Below are 21,812 nucleotides of genomic sequence, written 5' to 3' on the forward strand. Positions count from 1 at the left end.
CGCGGCGCTTGTGCCGGGCCAGGGCCAGGGCCAGGGCCAGGGACCAGGGGCCAGGGGCACAAGTTCAGCCGTTTCTCTCGCTAAACTTTTGCCCCTCTTCCAAAAGTACCTCCCCAGCCGACACCCGCCCTCAGCGGGGAGCTGGTGGAGCGGCGTGGCCGACAGAAAACGCTGGTGCGCCAGCCGATGGGTGCGCTCTGCCCGCGGGCGGGAGGCGGGCGGCGCAGACCGCCGGGGGCTCCCCGGCCCGGCCCCCTCCAGCCACCTCCCCCGCTTCCTCCCGCCCCGCCCCTGCCGCCGCCGCCGCTGCCGCTTGTTGATGTTTCACTTTGTTTTAATTCCCGGGTCGCAAGATGGAGGCGGCGCTGGGACGGCGGGAGCTGCTGCTGCTGCCGCTGGCCGTCGCGCTGCTGCTGGGCCCGGCCGCGCCGCTGCTGCTGGGCCAGGTACCGCGGGGTCGGGGCGCGGTAGGGCCGGTCCCTGTCCCTCGCCGTGTCCCTCCGAGGGGCGAGCCGGCCGCTGCGGGGGCGCTGGGCGGCGGCGCGGCGTCTCCGGCCCGCGGGCTGGCACGACCGGGTGGCCGGCGCGGCTGGAGGAAGCGGGCGAAGCCGGTGGCACCGACGGGCGGGGTGCCGGGTACGAGGGGCTTTTTATCCGGCTGTAGCGCTTGGCAGCCTAAGGTGTGTTACCCCTAGTTGCAGTGCTTGACCTGCTGCTCAAGTTCACGTCGGTCTAAAATGTACAGAAATGGTACAAAAGGACAAAACTATGCATCTGCCACAAACTTGGTTACCGTGCGTGTAATGTTTCCCTCCTCCCTTTAATGATTCATTTATATAGGATTTGATATGCTGAAATAAATATCTGATGGGTTGAGGAGGGAGATAGTTACTTCTGTGCAATGTAGATATATTGTATTTTTATGCTTGTCTACCCACATCTTGATGGTTCAGTGCAGTAGAAGTACACAGTGTGTTAGGTCCACATTTGCTCCTAGTGATTTTTGTATTCTTGAATTGAACCAAGAAAAGGATTTTGATGTATATTATGGGGCATTGTGCTGTCTGTTCATCCGTTCCAGTACCTACGCTGTCTCTTGGTAAGATTAGATCTCAGCGGGACTAAAAAGATGTTCTGTGGCACGGGTGAGCATTGACCTCTAGAATTACAGAAGAGAACTGGGTACTTCTATCTGTACTTGAATCATGACTAAATACATCCTCTGTTAGAATCGTGAATTCCAAAGTGCAAGATTGCAAAGAGGGAAGAGCTGTGTTGGGTTTGTAGTCACTTGTATAGCTAATGTGAAGTTGCTGTCATGTGAGTAATTTATTATGGCTTTTTTCCCTCCAGAGGTTTTTTTTTTCATTTAAGTAAAATGTTTCCAAGAAAGCCTGACAGAGGCCCTGCAGTGGCACATCCTGTGTTGCAAAACAGGATTCCTGGGCTTACTTCCTGGTTTCTGCTTCTCTAGATGAACATTTCAAGAGAGGTCTGCTTAGCTCTGATTTCAAAATGGGAATCTGGATCTTCAGACACCTCTGAAAGTGAGTGAGTGCTTGAAGTCAGGTGCGCTAAAGAGAGTGGAGAGAGCTCAGTCCTCGGGTACTTTGCTTATCCCTCAGAAAGGGAGCGCTAGCTTGAATTTGCCAAAAGACACATGAAGCGGCAATGGAATATAGACCTATGCTCTTGCTTACCTTCTCCCTGGAAACTGTCATACTTTCACACCAAAACTTCGACTTAATAGCATTAAAGTTGTCTGTCGCAGCTGGCAACTGTAGAAGATGTGGAGACACATCTGCGCATTCTATCTTTAGATCTGAAAGCGTGAGTGAGCATGGCACGGGGGTGCTGGAGCGGTCCCGTGGAAGCCAGCTTAGGGTCAGAAATAGGTTTGACTTAGAACTGGGGTGTAATGCCTTATGGGCACAGCTGTGCTGTTTGGGGGGTTGAGTTTGTCCATTTGTGCCGTACGGCTTAGGTGGTCTGCCAGCTCAGTTTTTGCTAGTTGGAAGCGTCTGCGCTTTTTGGGCTTTATACTGGTGTGGCATAAGCATATATAGAAGAGCTATTTTAAGAGTCAAAAAGGGAACATACACATTTTTACTTTAGTATGCATCTTGAGAAAGTTTTGAATAGAAGAATTGCTGGGTTTTGAGCGTGAGCTGGTTTATGGTGGCCTGGTAGGAATGGAAGTGCCTAGGCAGTGGGATAGGCAGAGCAGGAATGCCACGCTATCAGGTTGGCTTCAGAAGCCACGAGCTTAACGACAGTGGGCGATGGGATCAGAATAATTGTGGTCTTCCCTCAGAATGGCTTGAGTCTGCAGACTGGTTGGGAGCAGGGAGCATCAATGTACTCAGCTTTTCTTTGGCTGGATATGACATCATACAACTGGATGTGCCCTCTAAAATTCTGTGAGCTCACTGTCAGCATACTACTGATAGCTTCACATTTTGTAATTCTTGTATGGAGTATTAAAGTTTACCTCCAAGTTGATGTCCATGATGTTACAGCGACCATAGTGGAAGCACTGAGGAAAAACCCTGAAACATTGGAATAACATTTTGTAAGGCTGAAACGCTTTTTTTCAGCTGCGGAATGTGAACGCCTCTGTTGTTATGCAATACTTGTCGTTTCTTATACACTGTTTTGAGATCTGTACTTTTTTTTTTTTTTTTTAAACGTTAGCATGTGTATTTTGATTTTTCTTTCTTCTCCTGAAATTGGGATAAGCAAAACTAGGTTACAGATTGATTCATATTAGACAAAGGGTTTTTTTTTTTTTAAAAAAAAAAAAAAAAGCAGGAATGATGCAATAAGACAACTGACCTTTGCATTAAAGTAACGTGTTTTTCTGGTGCAAGGTCGGGAATTAGGTTTTGTGTTTTAGCGTATTTTTTTAATGTGCTGATAGGAACTGGCTAAAAGCACAGTGGACTGAATGCTAATGCTATGTTGTTTGCTTACTCTGTTTGCCTCTTGATAATTTAGGTTTAGCAGTGTTCTTTCTACGTGGCATACTTGCCTACCAGACTTTTTTTTTTTTAGTTTAGTTGCCTGAAAAACATTGTTTCCAGATTATTTGTTGTCTACAAGAAACCTCTGTGTGGATGGATGATTTCACAAAAGAAGAAAGTAATCTTCTACATCAACCATTTGAGTACATATGCAGTGAGTGTAATGTATTTTAATCAAAGAAGAAACCTGTCAGTAGTGACGCGGTGAAATGTTTCTTTCATCGCTTTATGCCAGTTTCTTTATTAACAGCCTGGCACATGTTCTGAACTTTATGCCTAAAAGATCTGACATCATCTTTCCATGTACATTTGATTAAATTAAAGCAGTGTGATGCAGCCTTGTCCCAGTGATGTGAGACTAAGTATTCACTTTTAAAACTCCTGATAAAATATTCATAGTATGAGTTGATTTAACAGGGAGAAAGCAAAGGCGATTAATTCTAGCAACATATGTAGGCCAAAGGAAAGGATAAACAATATTATACTAAGAATCATCGTAAAGCAGGGAAGGAATAGAAGTGTGCCTGTTCAGAAAAGTAAAGCAAAAGCATTGTGTTAGATTTTTATATTAAGAAAGATCAGCTTTAGTTACTTAAGCAAATACTGTGTTTCATTATCTTATCCTAAATATTGTCATGCCGTTTAATAATGCCAAACCTTATTGGACAAGATTTTGTACTAAAATTTTGTAAAATCTGAGTGACTAATTATCATCCTGCAAACTTGTCAGGTTAAACTTGTCATGTCAAACTGGTACCAAGATTATTTCTTAACTCAGTTATGCCTGGTTGCAGTTAAGACTCATCCTACCACATAGATCTGTTTTGAGTCTGATGAAAGAGTTGGGAGAAGCACAGATCACAGAGCCCTGGCCTGCAAATACACAGTTACTCTTTGGAGCCAGTTGTCCATGTGAGTGCAAGGACTCAAATGGTATGAATTTGGGTGCTAGTTTTGTTTGTCTGTTCAAACACTTTTTTTTTCCCCAAATCTTTTTTCAAATTTAGAAACAAGTTCTTAGTTTTGGCTACTTCTTATCTGTTTGGCAGCCTTCATTGGACTTTATATTTTCCTGTCACAAACAGGATATCCCAATAGTGCCTGTGTAATCACTGCGAGGGGATTGTCTGTCTCAAGTCTCTGTACAGCTGGCCATCTTGCAAGGCACTATGCCATCTGTTCCTAGTGCTGCCCACTCCGCTTCCCACAGGCCTTCCAGTGCAGAAAGAGCCTTGTTCGGAGAGCCTCAATAGAGAACAGCTGTGCTTTAAGTGGGCTGGCTGCTAGCAGCTGAATCTAGATGGGGTTTATGTGACTGCTGCAGTTGTGTAGGACTCAACAGTTACCCTGTGCTGGGAGAAACCGTACAGTGCACCCCATCAGGTACCCACTATCTGTGGAAGGAGTTTTTCCATCATTCTGTAATAAGATCTGCTTGAAGTTCCTGTGTCATTAGACCCAACATCTTTGTCTTGTGCAGCATTTTTCATAAAAGGCTAAGATTAGGTGTAATGTTCTCTGTAGATTTGTGTGGTGTTCGTATGGGGAGTCTTTAAGAATTGATGACTCTTCCCTTTTAACTTATGCCAGATGCTTTATATTCTTTGCTGCCATCTTTCCCCATCTTGCTTTTTCACATAAAGAGTGGTCAGACAGTGGAATAGGCTGCCCAGGGAGGTGGTGGAATCACCATCCCTGGATGTGTTTAAGGGTTGTTTAGATGAGATGTTGGGGGATATGGGGTAGGGGAGAACTTTGTAGAGTAGGGCTGATGGTTGGACTTGATGATCCCGAGGGTCTTTTCCAACCTGAATGATTCTATGATTCTACTACTGTGGTTATACTGCCCCAGTTAACACTGCTGGGGCAGTACATGGAGAAAGAGAAAGGATTTAGAAAATTATCACTACTTGCTTATGTCTATTAATCCAAGTTCACAAAAATTCACTAGTTCACTGTAATGTATGTTGTCACACTTATTGCTGTTGCTTAGCTGACCTAGAAGAGAATGACATACATTTGTGGTAGAAGTCCTATCTTCTGTACAGGTACTGTGGCCATTACGACTGTAACTATCATCACTGGAGCCCTAAAAGAGTGATGAGAAATTGTAGAAAAACTCAGGGGAGACACCTACCCTACAACAGCATTAAGAACAATAGGGCCATTTTTAGTGTAAATGGGGAGTTGTGTGTGAAGGCGTTCACCAGTACAGGAAGGGATAAGGTGCTGTGAATGGTAGGATGGGTCTCAATGGTAAGCTGAAAGCACAACCTGATTCCTAGGGACCTGAATTGCTTCTTGGGCTGTCCTTGGATTCTGACTCTGACAAAGTGCACCTTTCTCGAATATGCCAGTGAATTCAGGACCTTTTAAATTACAGACCTGTCTGAAATTTATGTGAATTTTCATGACATTGCTAATACTGAAAAGTGTCTTGTAAGTTACACAAACAAGTTTATACTCATAGTTCAGTCTTCTCCAGTGCAATATTAGGGATTACTGCAGAGGACCTGTCCTGCTGTCAGTGACTTTGTTACTACAGGATTGTTTTGCTGTGCTTTTGATACACAAAATAAGTGATGCAGGGTTATTTACTTTTCTTAGTACTGAAGTACATAGCCACAAGACATATCTATAAAACACTTTTCTTTCTTCTCTCTAAGTAGTGAGTTTTATTATGGTAACATAAAAAAAGTATTTTCTCTGTTGAAATTAAAGGATGTTTCATAAGTCTGTGAGTCTTCAGCCCTAGGATTGGAAAGATGGGTATTTGAGTTATCGCTGGAGCACTTCCTAGCAAGTATGGCTTGTCAGGCCAGGCGTGATACAAGAGCTATTGGCCTGCCAGGCCTGTTTCCCTCCCAGTTGAGCAAGCCCAAACAGCATATGGCTCTTGAGCACCTGTTCAGGAACAGATACCAAGGGGGTACCAGCTGGGGTTGTGTTAACAGGGGGAAAGCTGTGCATCACCCATTCCCTCTGTGGGTGAAAGTGGGTCAGCTGGGATGGCACTATGCTCTCCTGGCAGCTGCTTGCAATAGTCCCTTCCTCTTTCCCCCAGTCCTCCTGCCCAGCTTTTCATTGTGTTTGGCATGCATCTTGTGGTTCTTGGGGAATGATTAAATGAGCTGAGAGCATTATCATAAAATCAGGAAGACTGCATTGGAGGACTGTTATTTTCCATGGGAAGATAATATGAAGGGTAATGAACGATCTCTTCATAAATTGCAGCAAGGAAGCCTCAGGTTAGACATTTGGAAAACTTTTAATGTAAAGGTAGCTGAGTACTAAGGTAAAATAATTGAGGAGAGTGTGACATTTTTGGACATCACTGGAGAGCTTTAAGAATAAGTCTGTCAGGAATGACGTCAGTACAGTTGATTCTGCCTCTGGAAAAGCTGGTCTTCCTCTGGTCCTTGCAATGTTTCTGTATCAGTTCAGGAACATTTGGAGCAAGAACAATTGAAAGCTGATTATTTTTTAGCATCAAAACTTTGAGAAATATTTGAAATGTTTCTTAGCAAGACTGGCATCAAGTCTTGTGAGACTGCTTAGTGAAGAGGAGAAACAAAAACATATGACAACTCAGGAGAATGGGTGTACAGAATATGGGAAGTTATCAGTAGAATTTGTTGGATCTGGATATGAACAGTCTGGTCACAGGAATGGCAAGAATATGAGTTCTCTGTTGACTGCGAACACAAAATTGCAAGGGTCATGGTGTAGCCGCTGTAGTGGAGTATGAATCATTGCTCTAAGTTACTAAGTAGCTTTATGAACCTGTGCCATTCAGGAGGTGCACCACCATCTCCTGAGATGATGGTGAGGATGGGCATCTCCTAAGGAGATGCTGCAGGGACAGGCAGACCACGCATTGGAGCCAATCCAACAGCCTGTGGCTGTCAGAACAAGTAGCTCAGCTCCCTCCTCCCAGCTGCGTTCTTGCGTCTCTTGTGCTTATCTGGCTCTTCCTTGCTTGTCCAACTGACAGAAAAATAGCCTGGCAAAAAAAGGGAAAGTTTCTGCCAATTTAATGAGCTAAATTGGTTCACTGACTTGGCATAAATGAGAGGAAAAGATGCTGTGCAGGAGAGGTTGACACTTTTAGTGGCAGAGACAGCAAGTGTTTAAGCTGTTTTATTTGTCTGCACACTGTGATCTGGTTTTTGTAACTTTGATAGCATGGAAGTGATCCACTGAAATATTTTAATTTCCTAGACATCTGATATGTTCAAGTGCAAGTTTTAAGTATGTACTAGGATTCATACAGTTCTTGTGCATACTACATGAACAGAATTGACAGCTGTTTTGACGAAAATGAATCATGTATATAGCTCACTTTGTACATTCAATGCTCAGTTGTTGAGCATATCTATCTTGCCCCATTCCTTTCATCTTCAAATAAAGCATTTGGTTATTAAAAAAAAAAAAAAAGTAGGGGGGATTTTCTTTTTTTTTCAGCAGTTACAGGCTATCAGTCATTTCTTTTTTCTTGTAATCTCAGTGAGTCACTTTGTAGATGTTGAAAAAAGATTGCAAAATACTTTCTGTGTGAAAGAACTTCTGTGCTCTTTGAATTCCCAGAAAACAGAAAGACCTAGGAAGTAAAGACACAAGTGTTTGGTAATCTGTTAAGCAGTTTGAGGGTGTAAAAGACAGAGCTCTGAATGCTAGAGCCAGAAGAGCTAGAAGTTTGGTGCACTTTTTTAATACACAGAATTCTTAAAACATGAGAAGACAATAAGTGGTTTGTGGAAATTACAGGATGACAGAATAGATTACATCCTATGATTATATTACTAGTCTGATTTATATTTTCAGTTATAGACTTCCAGCTCTCTAAGTAAATTGGTAATTTTCATTTACTTTGAATAGCTAGGATTTATGTTTTGAAGAAAAGTTAGTATAAACACCTATTACCCAGAAGGGGCATCGAGAAGGAGATTTCTCTTTGGTCTCAGTGGCCAGAGAGTTTTCCTGCTGATTTGACAAATGTATCTGAAGCATCAAAGACAAGTCACTTCCAACCAAAAGGTTATCTGTGTTAGATATTAAACCATGCTTCTCATGATGCCAGATTTCTGCTGAATCAGATTTGAATGTTGTTTTTGCGTTCTTGGCAGTCCTGGCTACCTGTGTATGCTGATAACCCCCCATTGTTTTAAGGATTTTTTACATTATAGTTGCACTTCAGAAGCTCTCTATTCATGAATTGGGACTATATTGTGCTAGGTACTGTATATTTCAAGTATTCCCTGGATGAAAATTTGATAAATTTTATAAAAGTCCCAAATGAAAAGCCTTTTTATGTATTTGAATTTTTATTTATTTATTTTAAGTTCTGAGCAAGTTCAGCTTTTTATTGAGACATGACTCACTTTTTAGCTGTTAGTTGTGAAACCGTGACTCAAACACAGCGCTAAAGATGCTGAAGGTATGGAGAAGTTTTCCAGAAGAAAACGAAACACAATTAGAATCATTTAAAGCTCCCAAAAGGCAAATAGGGAGCTTAGCATTATTTTTGAAGAGGTAACTGAAGAAAGCAGTGAGGCAATCATTACTTTTGGCTATGTCCAAGAGAGGTTTGGCTTTTGTATGTAGACAGGCCTGAGAGATTGAAGGTCCCATCTGCAAAACAACCCCTGAAATCACAAGAGGGAAATGAGAGGACAGAATGGGTTGATCAGTTACAGCAGTTGGAGTTTGAAAGAAAGAAGCAAATCCCCATTAGCTGTGAGTTCGGAGGTGTCCCTTGTAGCATAATTTGGGAATGATAACCAAATAAAAGAAATAGGATTACTGCTGACACTGACAAAACTGAGTGTTCTTTAGTATAGGCTAACATGTATTAAATTATACTTTACCTTGAAGACTAAATGGAGTGCTTGAAAAACATTTACAGAGAATCTGATTTTTACCTTGTATTGTCTGTTATTTTTCAGCTCATATGAAAGACTGCTTTTCCATTATATCCATGTGAAACAAGTTCTCCTGAGAATTTAGCTTTATTATTATTATTTTTATCTTCAGTTTAAAAACACCTATACATAAGGGGATGCAGCTGTCATTCTTTCTCATCAGTATCCAGTATCTTTATTAAAAAGAGGGGGGAAAAAGTCCAAACCAACCCTTACATGAAACAAGTAAGCATATTCCTCTTTCTTCTGTCTGCTGGATAGAAAGCCTGGGAATGTGCTCTGGGGATTGTATGTTGTCATTCTGTCACGACAGTGTGTGAAAGTTGTTTGTGGCCCGCAGTGGCTTATGTGTTTCCTCAGAAACTTACATCTCTTCTCACTGTTGTTTTCCAGGAAACAATCAGAGTCAATGTTATGATGTTGAAAACCAATGGAGAATTTCACAAAGGACAGGTTTGTTCTGTTTATTCAGTGAATTAATATGCAGTAAAACAAAGTCTGCATGTGGATGCAAATATATTGTTTTGTCAGACATCAGCCAGTATGAAGTATGTTCATCTGAGAACAGAATTGTAGCATAGGGCTGGGAACCATATACTCATTCTGTCTGTCTTTCTTTCAGGTTGTTTTTAATATCACCTATGTTAATGGACAGGTATATCTAAATGATTTTCCTATGAAAAGCGGGGTTGCCCACATAACATGTCAAACAGTAATATGTGAGTATTCTCTCTTCCTTCTCCCCCCCCCCCCGGGTATTTGGCTTCCCTGTTATCTAGTAACCAAAGCTTACAATGACTACATGTTCTAGTAGTCTGCAAACCTGAGAATTGTGGAAGCAAATAGTTTCCCAAGGTAGGATAATTTTGCTACTAAAATGGGTGGAAAAAAATCTTACTGCCCTGTTCTCAAGTCACATCCACGTGTTTATATGTAAATAATCTGAAATCCAGACTCTGCCTATCTTTTCAAAGGAATGTTTTGCACTACAAGCTAGACAATGTAAACAGAAGGATGCAACTCCACCCTGCTAATGGCTGTGTCCCTAGATTGGCTGGCATATATCCAGAAGGAGATTAAGTAACAAAAGTATGAATTATTGTTAGGGAGATCTTTTAATTATCTCATTTCTGTGTCTTTTGGACAAACAAGTTTCTGCTGGATAGGATATTACAGCGCAAATACTGCAGTTTTGCTAGTGTCCTGCAGTGGTTAATGACTTCAAATGATCTTGAAACTGCTATTTTTTCCACTGATTCAATGCTATACTTTTTGTGAAAGACCAGAAAGTACTGTGATTTTTTGAGATACACACAGCATACTGTATAATTAATTAAACAAGGGCCATTACGGACATTTGATTTAAGCTTCTATTGTATTCAGAATGATCTCTTAATAGATCAGGTGCAGTCAGTCTCTAGCTTGGTTTCTGAGGTGATCCTCTCCTTACAGACATTTACTTAGAGAGTACTAATGGTTTTTCTAAATGGCTTCTCTGAGCCATGACCTTGTTTCTTGAACCCTTCCTTTCCAAGCATGATCAATTATTAATTTGACACTATTTCTTTTCTGGAGAGGGAGAGCAGTAATTTTTTCTCTTTTTCTGGGATAGTTATGTTGCTATTGCTTCTATTTATTTTTTCTATCCTAGGGTAGAAAATCATGGCAAAATGTCATTTACCTGCAAGATAATTGACTCCAGAAAAATAGATACGATTTTATTCATTAATTCTGAGAGATAGTGAGCACTTTATTGTAGTTCCTATTAATTTCCCAAATCATAGTTGTATAGCTTGCAGTGACTACATTTATGAATGTGAATCTGAAACAGTGAGAAAAATACTGATTTGAACCCAGGAGCTAGGAACCTGGAACTCTATCTCCATGTTTGGATCTGAGTTGTCAGCACAGTACGTCTCTCTGTTATCTGTAAGGTAACGTTTATACTATTTACTTACTAAATCCTTGACAACAGATTCAGGTAATTCTTGTAAAATGCTAAAGGAATATTGAGATACTTGTTACCTGTTAACAGAGGGGAAAAATACTCCTGAATGTATATAAAAAACAAACGAGCCAAATATTCATGCTCTTAAATGTTAGAGACCAAGTCTCCTGAATGGTACTGTCTTGACAGTGTTGTTAGATCATGCCTGGCACCTATATCCCCCCTTGAAGTTCCCAGAAATGTCAATTTTGGAAGCGTATCTTTCACTCCTGTTGAATGTAGGGGGGGGATTGAGCAGCCTGACACTTGAAAGGCTGGGACCACAGGGAGCTTCAGCTACTTGGCATCTCAGAGGCTTTGTTCTTTTAATGTACATTTGCTGCTCTAAGTCAGAAAACATTCAGCAACCAGGTCAGTGCTCTAGCTCACACCTGTAGAGAACCTTTGACCCTTTTCTCTCCTTCTGCCACTTATTTTTGCAATGGAAGATATTTCTATGTGATGCCAAAAAGTTTTTTTTTTTATATTTAAAATAAGCAAAATAGCTTAATGAGGAAAGGGATCATAGCATAAAAGTAATGAACACATTGAGTTGTTACTGTGGAACTGAAAGATGCTAGTCCAACCTTCCCCCATGTTGCTTCTTAGGCTCAGCACTGCAGGTACACACAGCACTAATGAATTAGAAACAGGGGCCAGTTCAGTCTCAGTTCACGTACCTTGCTGTCTGCACGCTGGAGAGATCTGTCACCTCCACCCTTGCACTTCTGCAGCACTTCAGTTCTAGCATGCCCTCATGTGTTGTAGAGGCACGGTAGTTGGGAGAAGGGTACTAAGTCTATGCAGAAACACCGAGGGTGGAAAGGCAGTTCTCTGTGTACTTGTGGAATATTAGGTTGTTGAAATAGGTGAAAGCTTTTGGGTAGGGAAAGAGTTTGAGGTGTCACCAGTCACATGTGAAAACATTGAGGAGGGACAGAAAAAACATGTATGAAGGAACTGACATTCATCTTGAGTAGTATATGCAGTGTGCATGGAAAAGAGCGTGTTTGTTTCTGTATTGAGAGGAAGGGGAATGTTGTGCGAATCAAGATGTTTACACGGGTGGCTGGCTGGGCTATGGCATTACTCTTATGAACTCCTTTGGACAACTGAAATAAGGATGCAGCAATAGCAAAGCCAGAGAGCGCTGCTTAGAGTGCTTAAATGCAAACCTCAAAGGCAGGGATGCGACGTGGTTTGCAGTCTCCCTCAGTCTGGGCATAATACAGCACTGCTGTTGTCTGCTGTGTTATATCATGAGACCTGCTCCAAGTCTGATATATACTGGTATATAATCATGGCATCTGTTTTACCTGCTGCCCAGGTTACTACCGCTTGTAACAGCAGTTACTGGAAGCATTAAGGACATCAGCACAGTACAGACTTCCGTACGACTGTTCAGGCCTCTCTGGTTTGATGCTAGTGGTCCTTTGTAGTTGCAATGACTTTTCCATTCAGATGCTACATGTGCAAAGGCACCCGTGTCAGAGTTGCAACTGTTTGCCCCGTGGTTGTATTATACTGCTTTCTGGTTGGGTTGGTTTCTTTTTGAAAACTGTGACGTTGTGTGTTAACAGTGGAGAACGGAAACCTGGATAACTTACCAGAGCAGCAGCACCTGGGAACTGTCAGTGTTCGCATCATGGTTCATGAGTGGCCTTTGGCATCCAGTTCTGATTTGCAGCTCGTTGTCATTCAGGAAGAAGTGACAGAAATTGATGGTAAACAGGTAAAAAAACCACCCAACACACTGCTTGATTTTAATTTAGTAAAGGCAAGTAGTTACCAAGGATTAAAAGGTTTACATGTGTCTGTCTGGTTGTTAGAGCACAAAGTATGTAATCTCATGCTAGCTAGCACAATACTGGGGGAGATAGTATCAATCTAAGTTGCCTGTATAGTAGCGGGGGTGTTTCATGAGGAGACTTCAAGTTTTATAGCTTCTGTTCTTATTTTAATAATTAAGTGTTGGATGGCTTTCCCTTAAGCTTGTTAGAATATCATCAGTGGTCACATGTTCTTTCAACACATGCATTTATGCAAGCAAAGTCAGACTCAGAAGCAGTACTTAATTTACAAAATAATGTACAAAATAAATAAAAGGGGCATGGGCTTGTTCTGAGTCCTGAGGTTTTCCCCACTGTTTATTTCAAGCATGTAGTGTGGGGAACAGCTTGCAGCAGCAAATTCTTACGGCAGGTGAGCTTGTTGTGAAAGCCCACAACACTTGAGAGCTTAGCAATAGAATATTTTGCATGTAAGATAATTAATTCATTTGAATAAAAATCTTGATAACATGGATTTTGAGATGAACAAAAAAAACCACCCCAAACTCTGACTGTATTTGCACAAATACCAGTGAATGCAAGGGGTTACAATTCTAGCTGAGATTGAAATGCACAGAACTGAGTTCTCAAAATCACCTATAAAGTATAGTTATTTTTCCAACTGGAGAAGTTCTGGAGGGAAGATACTGCTGCTGAAGCCAGCAAAAGTGACAAATTTTTGTTTCAGTAAATGTCTGCATCTTACATGTGGCTAGGCTCGTTTGAAGCTGGCTCATGTTCTGCTGCCTTTTTTTTTAAAGGGGAATGATGATAATACCATTGATCCTTAATTACTTGCATGCTCAGCATGTAGTATTTTTTACAGGGATCTGCATTATGTCAAAAATCTTACTCTGTTAATGAAAAATCCCACTGAGTGGTTTGAAGCTTTTCTAATGAGGTGTTTATTCCACTGTTAGGAGGCTAATATATCCTGTTTTGATTCAGTTGTTACACAATAGTGTTGTTGTATTTCAGATTTCAAACTAGACATCAAAATGCATTTCAGATTTTCAGAGGGACCTGGTAAGAACAACCAGAAAGCTAATGCTGTTTCCTTAATTGTTCCTTTAAGTCAAAAGCTTTCAATCTTTCTCATTAGTTATTAGCTGACAGTAATGATCATCTATTTCATTGCATTGTTCTGTACATGTTTGAAGCAAAAGGAGAGCGTTGGTTGGCCTGTGGCTCTGGAAGCATGAGTGACACTGTGTCACATGCTGCATTCCTATTTTGTTAGTTATATTTCTATGTAGCACTTATAGTCACAAACGCTCTGGATTTCTGTCAGTTCTTGGCCTCACAATGTAGTTATTGATGTTAGCAGGAGTTATGCTGAATGTGTTCTATATAAGCAATGCTTGCAGTGATTAAGTGAAATGAGTCCAGTGTATCACTGGAAGAGGAAGAAAACAATTCTTTTGGTTGTTGAGAAAAAGCAACATTACTGCAGAAGCACAAGTGTCAGGCTTGCCTCAGCAACACTCCCAGTGTTTGCGAGTGCTCTTTCACTACATACTTGAGTTTTCCATACTCTAAAATGCCTCCCTGAAAGAGGATTGTAATGAGCTATGTAAGACTTGGTGAAAAGCCCATGGAGTGACTACCACATGCTTTGGCAGAGAGAGAGACACTCTGTTCAGCATATTTTCTATTGTGGTATAGTCTACAGAAGTCTGGTACATAAAACCAAAGAATACTAATTCATGTTATAACATCCCTATGTCTAAATCTTAATGGCTTGGAGTTTTCTGTGATGTATTGGTTTTCTCTGCCAGCCTACTTCACTCTTACTCAGCAATACCAACATGTTTGCATCTCTTGTAGGTTCAGCAGGAAGAAGTAACAGAAATAGATATTTTAGTGAAGGACCTGAGAGTACTTAGACATTCAAACTACACTGTCCCTTTGAAAGAGAGCATGCTGTATTCCATCCCAAGGGACAACGACATGTTATTTACACTTCCCAACCTCTCAGGAAAAGGTATCTCTCTTAGCTGGTGCATAATACTTTTATCCATAGTTGATGTAGTGCTTTACAAGAGTGAGTGAACATCATTATTCCTGTGTTTTACACAGTGAAACAGTTTCTTCATTAACAGGGAAGTGTTTTGTTTTATGTGGGTTTTTTTGTTTTTTTTAATCACCTAAATTCAACTCTTCTACATTCTAGGTATTTTGTTTGTTTTCAAATCTGTTCTCCTTTGAAGCACTTGGTACTTGTCAATCTGCAACCCAGACATCTCACAGGAATAAATTCCTCTCTCAGTGCTATAATGGAAGTTTCTCTAAAGCTCCCTCTTTTTCTTGAGAATGAGAGAGAAAACGGGAAAGGAAATACCTGTCTGGGTCACTTCCAAACCAGAGAATAGTTTTATGTTATTAAACTTGAATAACTTAAAGCAAGAAAAGTTATTTGATGCCTTAATCTTACTTCAGTTTTGTTTAATCAAAAAAGTTTCAAAGATTTCATAGGAGATGAGTATTTTTATCTAGTTCATCACCTTTTAATCTGGTGACAGCTGAAGTTTACAGCTAAAGGCTGTGCTGTAACACTGCTTCTGCTTCTTATCAAGTTCACTGCTCAAGTAAAAAAAAAAAAAAGTCAGCCTTCTGTGTTCTTGCTGTAAATGTGTGAGAACTGTACCATAAGTATAGAAGTGCAGCATGTCTTTGTTTTCCTGAATAGTGAGTCAAATAAAAAGCAAACCCCCACTAAATCTAGCTTTTCTTCTTCAGATATTCAAGATCCACTGCAAACTACCAGTCAGTATCTCATCCGGCAAGTAGAAACTACAGTAGATGAAGAGACATTACCTGGCAAGTTACCAGAGACCCCTCTTAGGATAGAACCTCCATCTTCTTACAAGGTAGTTTAGTTTTTTGTTTTAATTATTAGTATATACCTTTAAAGACTGATCTGAAAAGGAGAAGCAGGTTTTTTCCCTATTTCCCCAGAGATGAAATGCATACAGCTTAGTGACATTTCTAGGAGGAAAAGTTGTAGTAACATGGTGCAGATAGAGCTGAATGTTACTCAGTATTTCAGTTTGAGGGAATAAACTTCATTCCCCATTTTTTTGTAATTGTCTATGGAAACACATACAAATACTATGTTTTCCTCTTTTGTGGATGTTTAGAGAGCAAAACAAGCAAACCCAGCATTGTTGAGATTCAGATAGTGGGTTTTCCTCCTGTAAAGACCAAACACAACATCCATTTAAAGAGGGTAAGAAGGTGTATTAACATGTCTAGGCCTTTGTATTTGGTCCTCTATTTTTAATTTCAAAAAAACCCAATATAGTATGTAATAACTCATTTCTGCAAGAGAGAATTACCATTCCTACTTAACCTAGTACTGACTTCTCAGAGTACCGTTTTGCTGCTTTGTAGTTGTTAAAGACCAGGATTTTCTATAGTGGGAGGTATCTGGCAGTAACTGACTTCCACAGAAGTCTAAGAAATCCCCACAGCCAACCACTGAAAACAGACTTTCATAGACATACTCTAGGAAACTTAAAAAAAAAAACCCTTCCTAAATTACCGCTTAGCAGTGAGAAATTGTTGGGTTTTTTTACTCCAGTAGGAATAAAATGGATTTCTAAATCCTGCAGTGTTCTGACCTCACAGATGCTTGATGACAGTACATCGTGATATTTTATGTTATACCAAGCTAAGCACTTATAACAATTTCAAATATTGTTTATCTTTAAATTACATCATTTTTTTCTGACTTTGCTTGAGTGCTTACACCTCTGGGAGATAGGCCATTGGTCTCCCCTGCTGTAAGAAACACAGTAACAGCTTGAGAAGTTTCAGTTCCAGATTAGGTAAGGATGGGCTTGATGGCCTCCTCTGTGGCTGAAAGAAACACTTTATAACCTACTGCTCAGATAGGAGGGCCAAAATAATAGGCTGAAAGTTACAGGTAGGCTAGCGAAGGTGCTACCCCTCTCCTGAGCTGTCAGTAACCCTTTCCCTGCGGTACACTGCCATGGTGTCATAGCCTCTCTATGCCTAGGCCAAATAGCTCACCCTTCACCTGCTCTGTTCAAGTGTCCTTTGTTTTCTAAATTGGCCTTTCCTTTCAAGGAACTCTGCTAGCATGAGCAGAGAACTAAACCTTCACCAGTTCCAAACTTCATAGAAGAAAGAGGTCTGAGTCACCAGTCAGTTCCGTCCTACTTTTATGTATGATTAAGCATACACAAATTTAATTAAAAGTATCACTATATAATATGATTCACCAGTAGCTACAAAAAGTGCACTTGCTATGTTTTGCAAACTATCTTTTTATTTTTACCTGTTTGGTTGTAGGTGATGTGCCAGTGGGTGGAAGACTTAAGAAAAGGGTTGTGCAGATTCTGGCTTCAATCTTTACCTATCTTCTTTAATTTCATGGAAGTCATTGTAGTTGGAGTTGTTGGAGCAGCTCTTATTCTCAAAGTCTTAAAGGTGATTCTCCCTTCCTGTGAAAACAAGTAAGTAATTTTTGCTATTTTTTTTCTCTGATGAAAGCAAAACATTAACTAAAAAAAAAAAAAAATCTTCCAAGAAGCAGCCCCATTCTGTAGGAAAGTGGTGGCAAATTCACTGAAAAAGCTGCTGGTAACTTCCCATTCCAAGTGATCTTTTGACCAACCAGCATTTCAGAGGAACACGGGAAAATCTTTTATTGGAAATGTCTTTAGCTTGGCTGTCATACTACCAAATTTTTATCAAGTCTTCTAAGGACTACATTGTGAGACACCATTAACATAGCTCTGAGAGAGGAGGGTAGAAGCTAGAGCTAAGCAGTTCCAACAACTCTAAACCTTTTTATACTCCTACTGTGTTGGAGTTGTTATAGTAGTTATGGAAGGCCTCAAAGTTGGCTTTGCAAATTTGTATGGGAATTCTCCAAGGAGGAGCTTACAAGCCATAGCGATTGACAATAGCATTGGTGGCAAAAGGTCATAAATAAAATTGGCTGACTGCGGATGGCTTTATTCACTCAGTTGGTATGTTACCAGCAACACTAATATTTTCCAGAGAAGCAAGATCTCAAAACAAGGGGTGGAAAGATAACTTTAATAACTGCAGCTAGTGCTGGAAGGGGCAGGCATGTACATTTTAAAGCAACCCAAGTCATTTCTGGAAGACCTAAGCCTTGGAACCCTGTGTTCTTTCAGAAGTAACTGGTAGTGTAACATGCTTCATCACACAACAGGTACAGCTGATGTCTTCAAACGTAGCTGACCAGCTGTGCTTCTGAATGGCCCTGAGAGCAGTTAATTTATGTACCCACCCAGGAATATGAGTAGCTTTAGTCCTTCTGACAGAGCCAGAAAAATGGAGGGTTGGGAGATCAGTCAGGATGGAAACTGCAGTGACAAAAGAGACTGTGCTTCCCCCTGACATTCCAAAAAGCGTGCCCTCAGATTGGAGTACTTCCTGTAACTAACTTGTTAGAGCAGAGAAAGTGAAGAAACATTTTGTACCCCCCACAGCAGGAAGTAGCTTAATACTGCCACATGTGAAACTGAACTAAGGGGAACTAGGAACAAAGTAATTCTAATTCCTGTAAACTGTTCAGCAAGGTGTCTGATGGCCTGTCCATGGCAGAGGTCAGTAGAGCAGAGGAACCAGCGTGCAGTAATTTCTCTTCCAATTGGAGAACATGGGGCTTGTGCAGGGCTTGTAACAGCATTTCAAGAAACTGTAACACTGGAAGGATGGTCCTCCCACCCTTAACCTGAAACAACAAACACAAAAAACCCACCAAAACCCACACAGTCATTTTCTTGCTACCTGTATAAAGTGATCCTGTAAGAAGTGGTAAAGGTAATTCATGATTGTAAACCAGTAAGAATGAGTAGAACATCTCATTTGGTGAATGACACAGTTGCAGATGTGAGTCAGGACGTCATCAAGTCTTTCATGCCATTCTGCTGTACACTGATAAATCTAGAGGCTTTAGCTAGTCTTGGAGAATTACGTGCAAGAGCCTGAGAAGGTAGCCCCTGACAGCAGACAGTTTGAAGCTACTATGAAATTGAACCTACACTGCTGATATTTCAGATGTAGAAACTGGGTGAAGGGACTCCTCTAAAACCACAGCCAGTATGTTTTTGAACGAGTTTTCCATCAAGTTTTCATTCTGGCTTCATAAAAAGAGTCATTATGAGGGTACTACTTGATGATTTGATTTCAACTAAGTTTGGGGAGTTTAAGATTAAATCTAATTTTTAGAACACAGAATTGTTTTGTATATTGTTTCCTAATGCCAGGTAATCTTACCTTTCAGAGGCATCCTTCTCCTGGATCAAGTCAGCTTTGTGCCTGTGATTACCATCAGCTTGCCTTCAGATCTTCCAGACAGGAAAAATAATTTAGATGAGAAAGCATGTACTTAATACTGTGTTTACTTTGGAGTTACCATTTTTTAAAACAAATTTTTAGTTGACCTGAAATTTGGCACTTGATCTTAATACCTTATTTGTTTCCCACTAAGAAAGCTAAGTCAGTGAATTAATTGATAAAGGGACACTCAGGCCGAGGCCCAAAGCTGACTTCCCTGTGCCTCTCCGTAAACACACAGCCTTTTCAGAAGCTTCAGAATAAAAACAGCTTTCCATCCTGAGGGCTAACATTGGTTTTAACTTCTGTGAAGTCCCTTCTCCGCACCTCGGACAGGATGCTGGCTGCCTTCACGCCCACAGATGCACCAGGTCAGCTATCCTGAATAGCGTGATGATGAAATTTGGATGTCCTGAAGGTTCCAGATAGCATTCTTCAGAAAAGGACGAAGGAGTATTGCAAACAGCAGCTGTGCCTGCAAGCCTAAATAAAGCTGCCCAACCTGCTTTCAGGTCTCTTAAGGTTGAGTGTGCCTTGCAAGGAAAATATCACTACCAAACATTTCTGTTAACTCAAGTAATTTGACATTTTATATATGCAAAGCAAAAATTAAAAAGGCAGATTTATATTTCAAGCACTTTACACTTTTATGGCCCCTTCCACTCATAAAAATTGTTAGCACTTGTAAACAATGTGCTTTTTGTATCTGTGACAGCAGTACCGTGTGAAGTCTCAGAAGAAAAAAAATTCTACAGAAGTACTGGCTTACTATTGCTGAGTAGGCCCTGTGCTGATTGCCTGTGCTGATTTGTACTGTTAACATTTTTCAAATAAACATTTAAATTGTTTATTAAACTGCGTTCATGTGTGCATCTATATTTAATGACACAAAACAGCGGTTTGCCAAATGTGTTAGATGTAGGGTACTGTTTGTTTTTTCCATTGTTCTTATTTACAGAAATTGTTTGTCAGAAGAGTGACTAGGCCAAAAAAAAAACCGCACCTTAACTACCTGCCATTAGACTGAGCACAGTTATCATTTGAGTGATCAGAATTATCCATGTTCAGCTGAAGTTGTTGTAGTGAGGGAGAAAAGCTAGGATTTCCCCCCACCCCTTAGAGAAGGATTATCATAAGTTTAATGAGATCTCTTAAGTTATTCAGATATTTGTTCTTACAGCTGCTCTCTGACAGGAACAACTCGAGTTGACTCACTGAACTGACAGCACTGTCATGGTAGAAGAAATATTTCTAACCCTGCTTTGCCTTGCAAAAAAACAGAAGAAAAAATACCACCAGCAGCACAGTGTGGTACATGTCAGCCTGAGGTTAATGGGGACACTGCTCAAACTTCCCTTTTTGTTTATTTTTTGTTCTAGCACCTCATAGGTCTGTGCATTTACTTCCTCGAGCTCGGTGTCACTGGATCATAGGACCCCAAACGTTCACCCAAAAGCCAGCCATGTAAGGAGGATAGAAGCAGGGGCTGTGTCACAAGTGGCTGGGTGCTCCGGGCAGGCGTGGAGCCATGAAACACCGGAGCAGGGCCGCTGCTCTGCTGCTGGGGGCTGAGTGGCAGCAGCTGGCATCCCCGGAGTCCCAGCACTGCTTTCCAGGACCGTACCCAAGGGAGGTACCACAATGACAACGTAACCATGTAAGACAGAGGTGATGCTAGAGCTGCAGAGGCATTGGAATTCGGAATGCAGTTTACTGGAAGAAAACACATGACACAGGGGTTGTTGTCATCCAGGGCTAAACGGACTCTAGCACAGGAATGATGACTGCACAGATGAGCAAGTCTTCAAACAGTTGTAGACAAACTCCTCTGTATGTGGAAATTAATGTTTTTTCCACTTTATGAACATAGCCCTGGCACCTTCATTAATGGAGTTCAAATAGAAGCAATGTATAAGGCTGAAGTTTAGCTTCTTGGGGAAAAAAAAAAAGGGAGCAGGATGGACACAAAACACAACAGTTCTTCCTTACTGCACAAGCACAGTGTGAATTGGACTGCAGATGGCAACGTGGCAGTTGTTAGCATGTGCTCTTTGCATCCCTACTTACGAAACTGTAAACCAAGCACCTGCACAGCAACAAGGAGATTTAACTCTAAACAGCTGCAACATGAATGGTTAAGCCTGCAAAAGTGTTGGTACTGCTTCACACTTGGCTGATTTCCATGAGCTAAGTAATCCTCTGCTGTATTGTGTTCTACAGAGTTACAAAGCAGAAGGAAAGAAATACTACCATCAGGCTAACAAAATTAAATAAAAAAAAAATAGTGCAAATCTTGAACACAGTAATTGCCAGACAACATTGCTGTGCTATGGAGCTGGAGCTATCAAGTCTTAAAAGTTAAAGCACCAAGTGTTCTGCTTTAGCATGCACGTCGTAAAAGCCTCATGCCTTTCAGAGGAGAGCTACTTTGGGCTGGGACGCTCTTGAACCATTTTGTAAATCAGTTTAAAAATTCCTTACCACAACTAACACAGTTAGGAAAGGGCAACAGTCCTGCATGCCAGTCTGGTAGGTCTCATTTTCCCAGGGCATGAGCTGACAAGGATACAGGTGCCAGCTGGGGAAAAGGGAGGGGAACTAAAAAACAAAAACACCCGACCAAAAAAATCCCCTTACCACCCAAAAAACCCCACTCCATAAGATGGCAGTAGGTTTTTAGGAAAGGCAACATCTTTCGTCTCCTCATGAACTG

The 21,812-nt window shown here is 41.0% G+C and overlaps 1 protein-coding gene across 2 annotated transcripts; it reads left to right on the top strand.

The window, feature by feature from the left end:
* Nucleotides 1-304: 304 nt before the first annotated feature.
* On the top strand, nucleotides 305-19,954 carry GINM1 (glycosylated integral membrane protein 1). 2 transcript variants are annotated; one of them, XM_074818726.1, is made up of 8 exons: nucleotides 305-446; nucleotides 9,338-9,397; nucleotides 9,567-9,663; nucleotides 12,512-12,663; nucleotides 14,588-14,744; nucleotides 15,500-15,630; nucleotides 17,078-17,241; nucleotides 19,047-19,954. In XM_074818726.1, exons 1-8 carry the CDS (start codon nucleotides 354-356, stop codon nucleotides 19,153-19,155), a joined length of 963 nt encoding a protein of 320 aa, XP_074674827.1. In that variant the 5' UTR covers nucleotides 305-353; the 3' UTR covers nucleotides 19,156-19,954. The 2 variants fall into 2 exon arrangements, with proteins under 2 accessions (XP_074674827.1, XP_074674828.1); XM_074818727.1 differs by lacking the exon at nucleotides 305-446 and adding an exon at nucleotides 9,079-9,169.
* The last annotated feature ends 1,858 nt before the right edge of the window (nucleotides 19,955-21,812 follow it).

This window comes from Strix aluco, chromosome 3 (assembly GCF_031877795.1).
Source record: "Strix aluco isolate bStrAlu1 chromosome 3, bStrAlu1.hap1, whole genome shotgun sequence".
Lineage (NCBI taxonomy): Eukaryota > Metazoa > Chordata > Aves > Strigiformes > Strigidae > Strix > Strix aluco.

What these genes read in the sequence shown, in the direction of transcription:
- GINM1 (XM_074818726.1), top strand. Translation starts at nt 354, where the DNA reads ATGGAGGCGGCGCTGGGACGGCGGGAGCTGCTGCTGCTGCCGCTGGCC. An exon ending in CAGAAATTGATGGTAAACAG is followed by an intron (nt 12,664 to 14,587) that starts GTAAAAAAACCA and finishes CATCTCTTGTAG; the next exon opens with GTTCAGCAGGAAGAAGTAAC. An exon ending in CTCCCTTCCTGTGAAAACAA is followed by an intron (nt 17,242 to 19,046) that starts GTAAGTAATTTT and finishes CTTACCTTTCAG; the next exon opens with AGGCATCCTTCTCCTGGATC.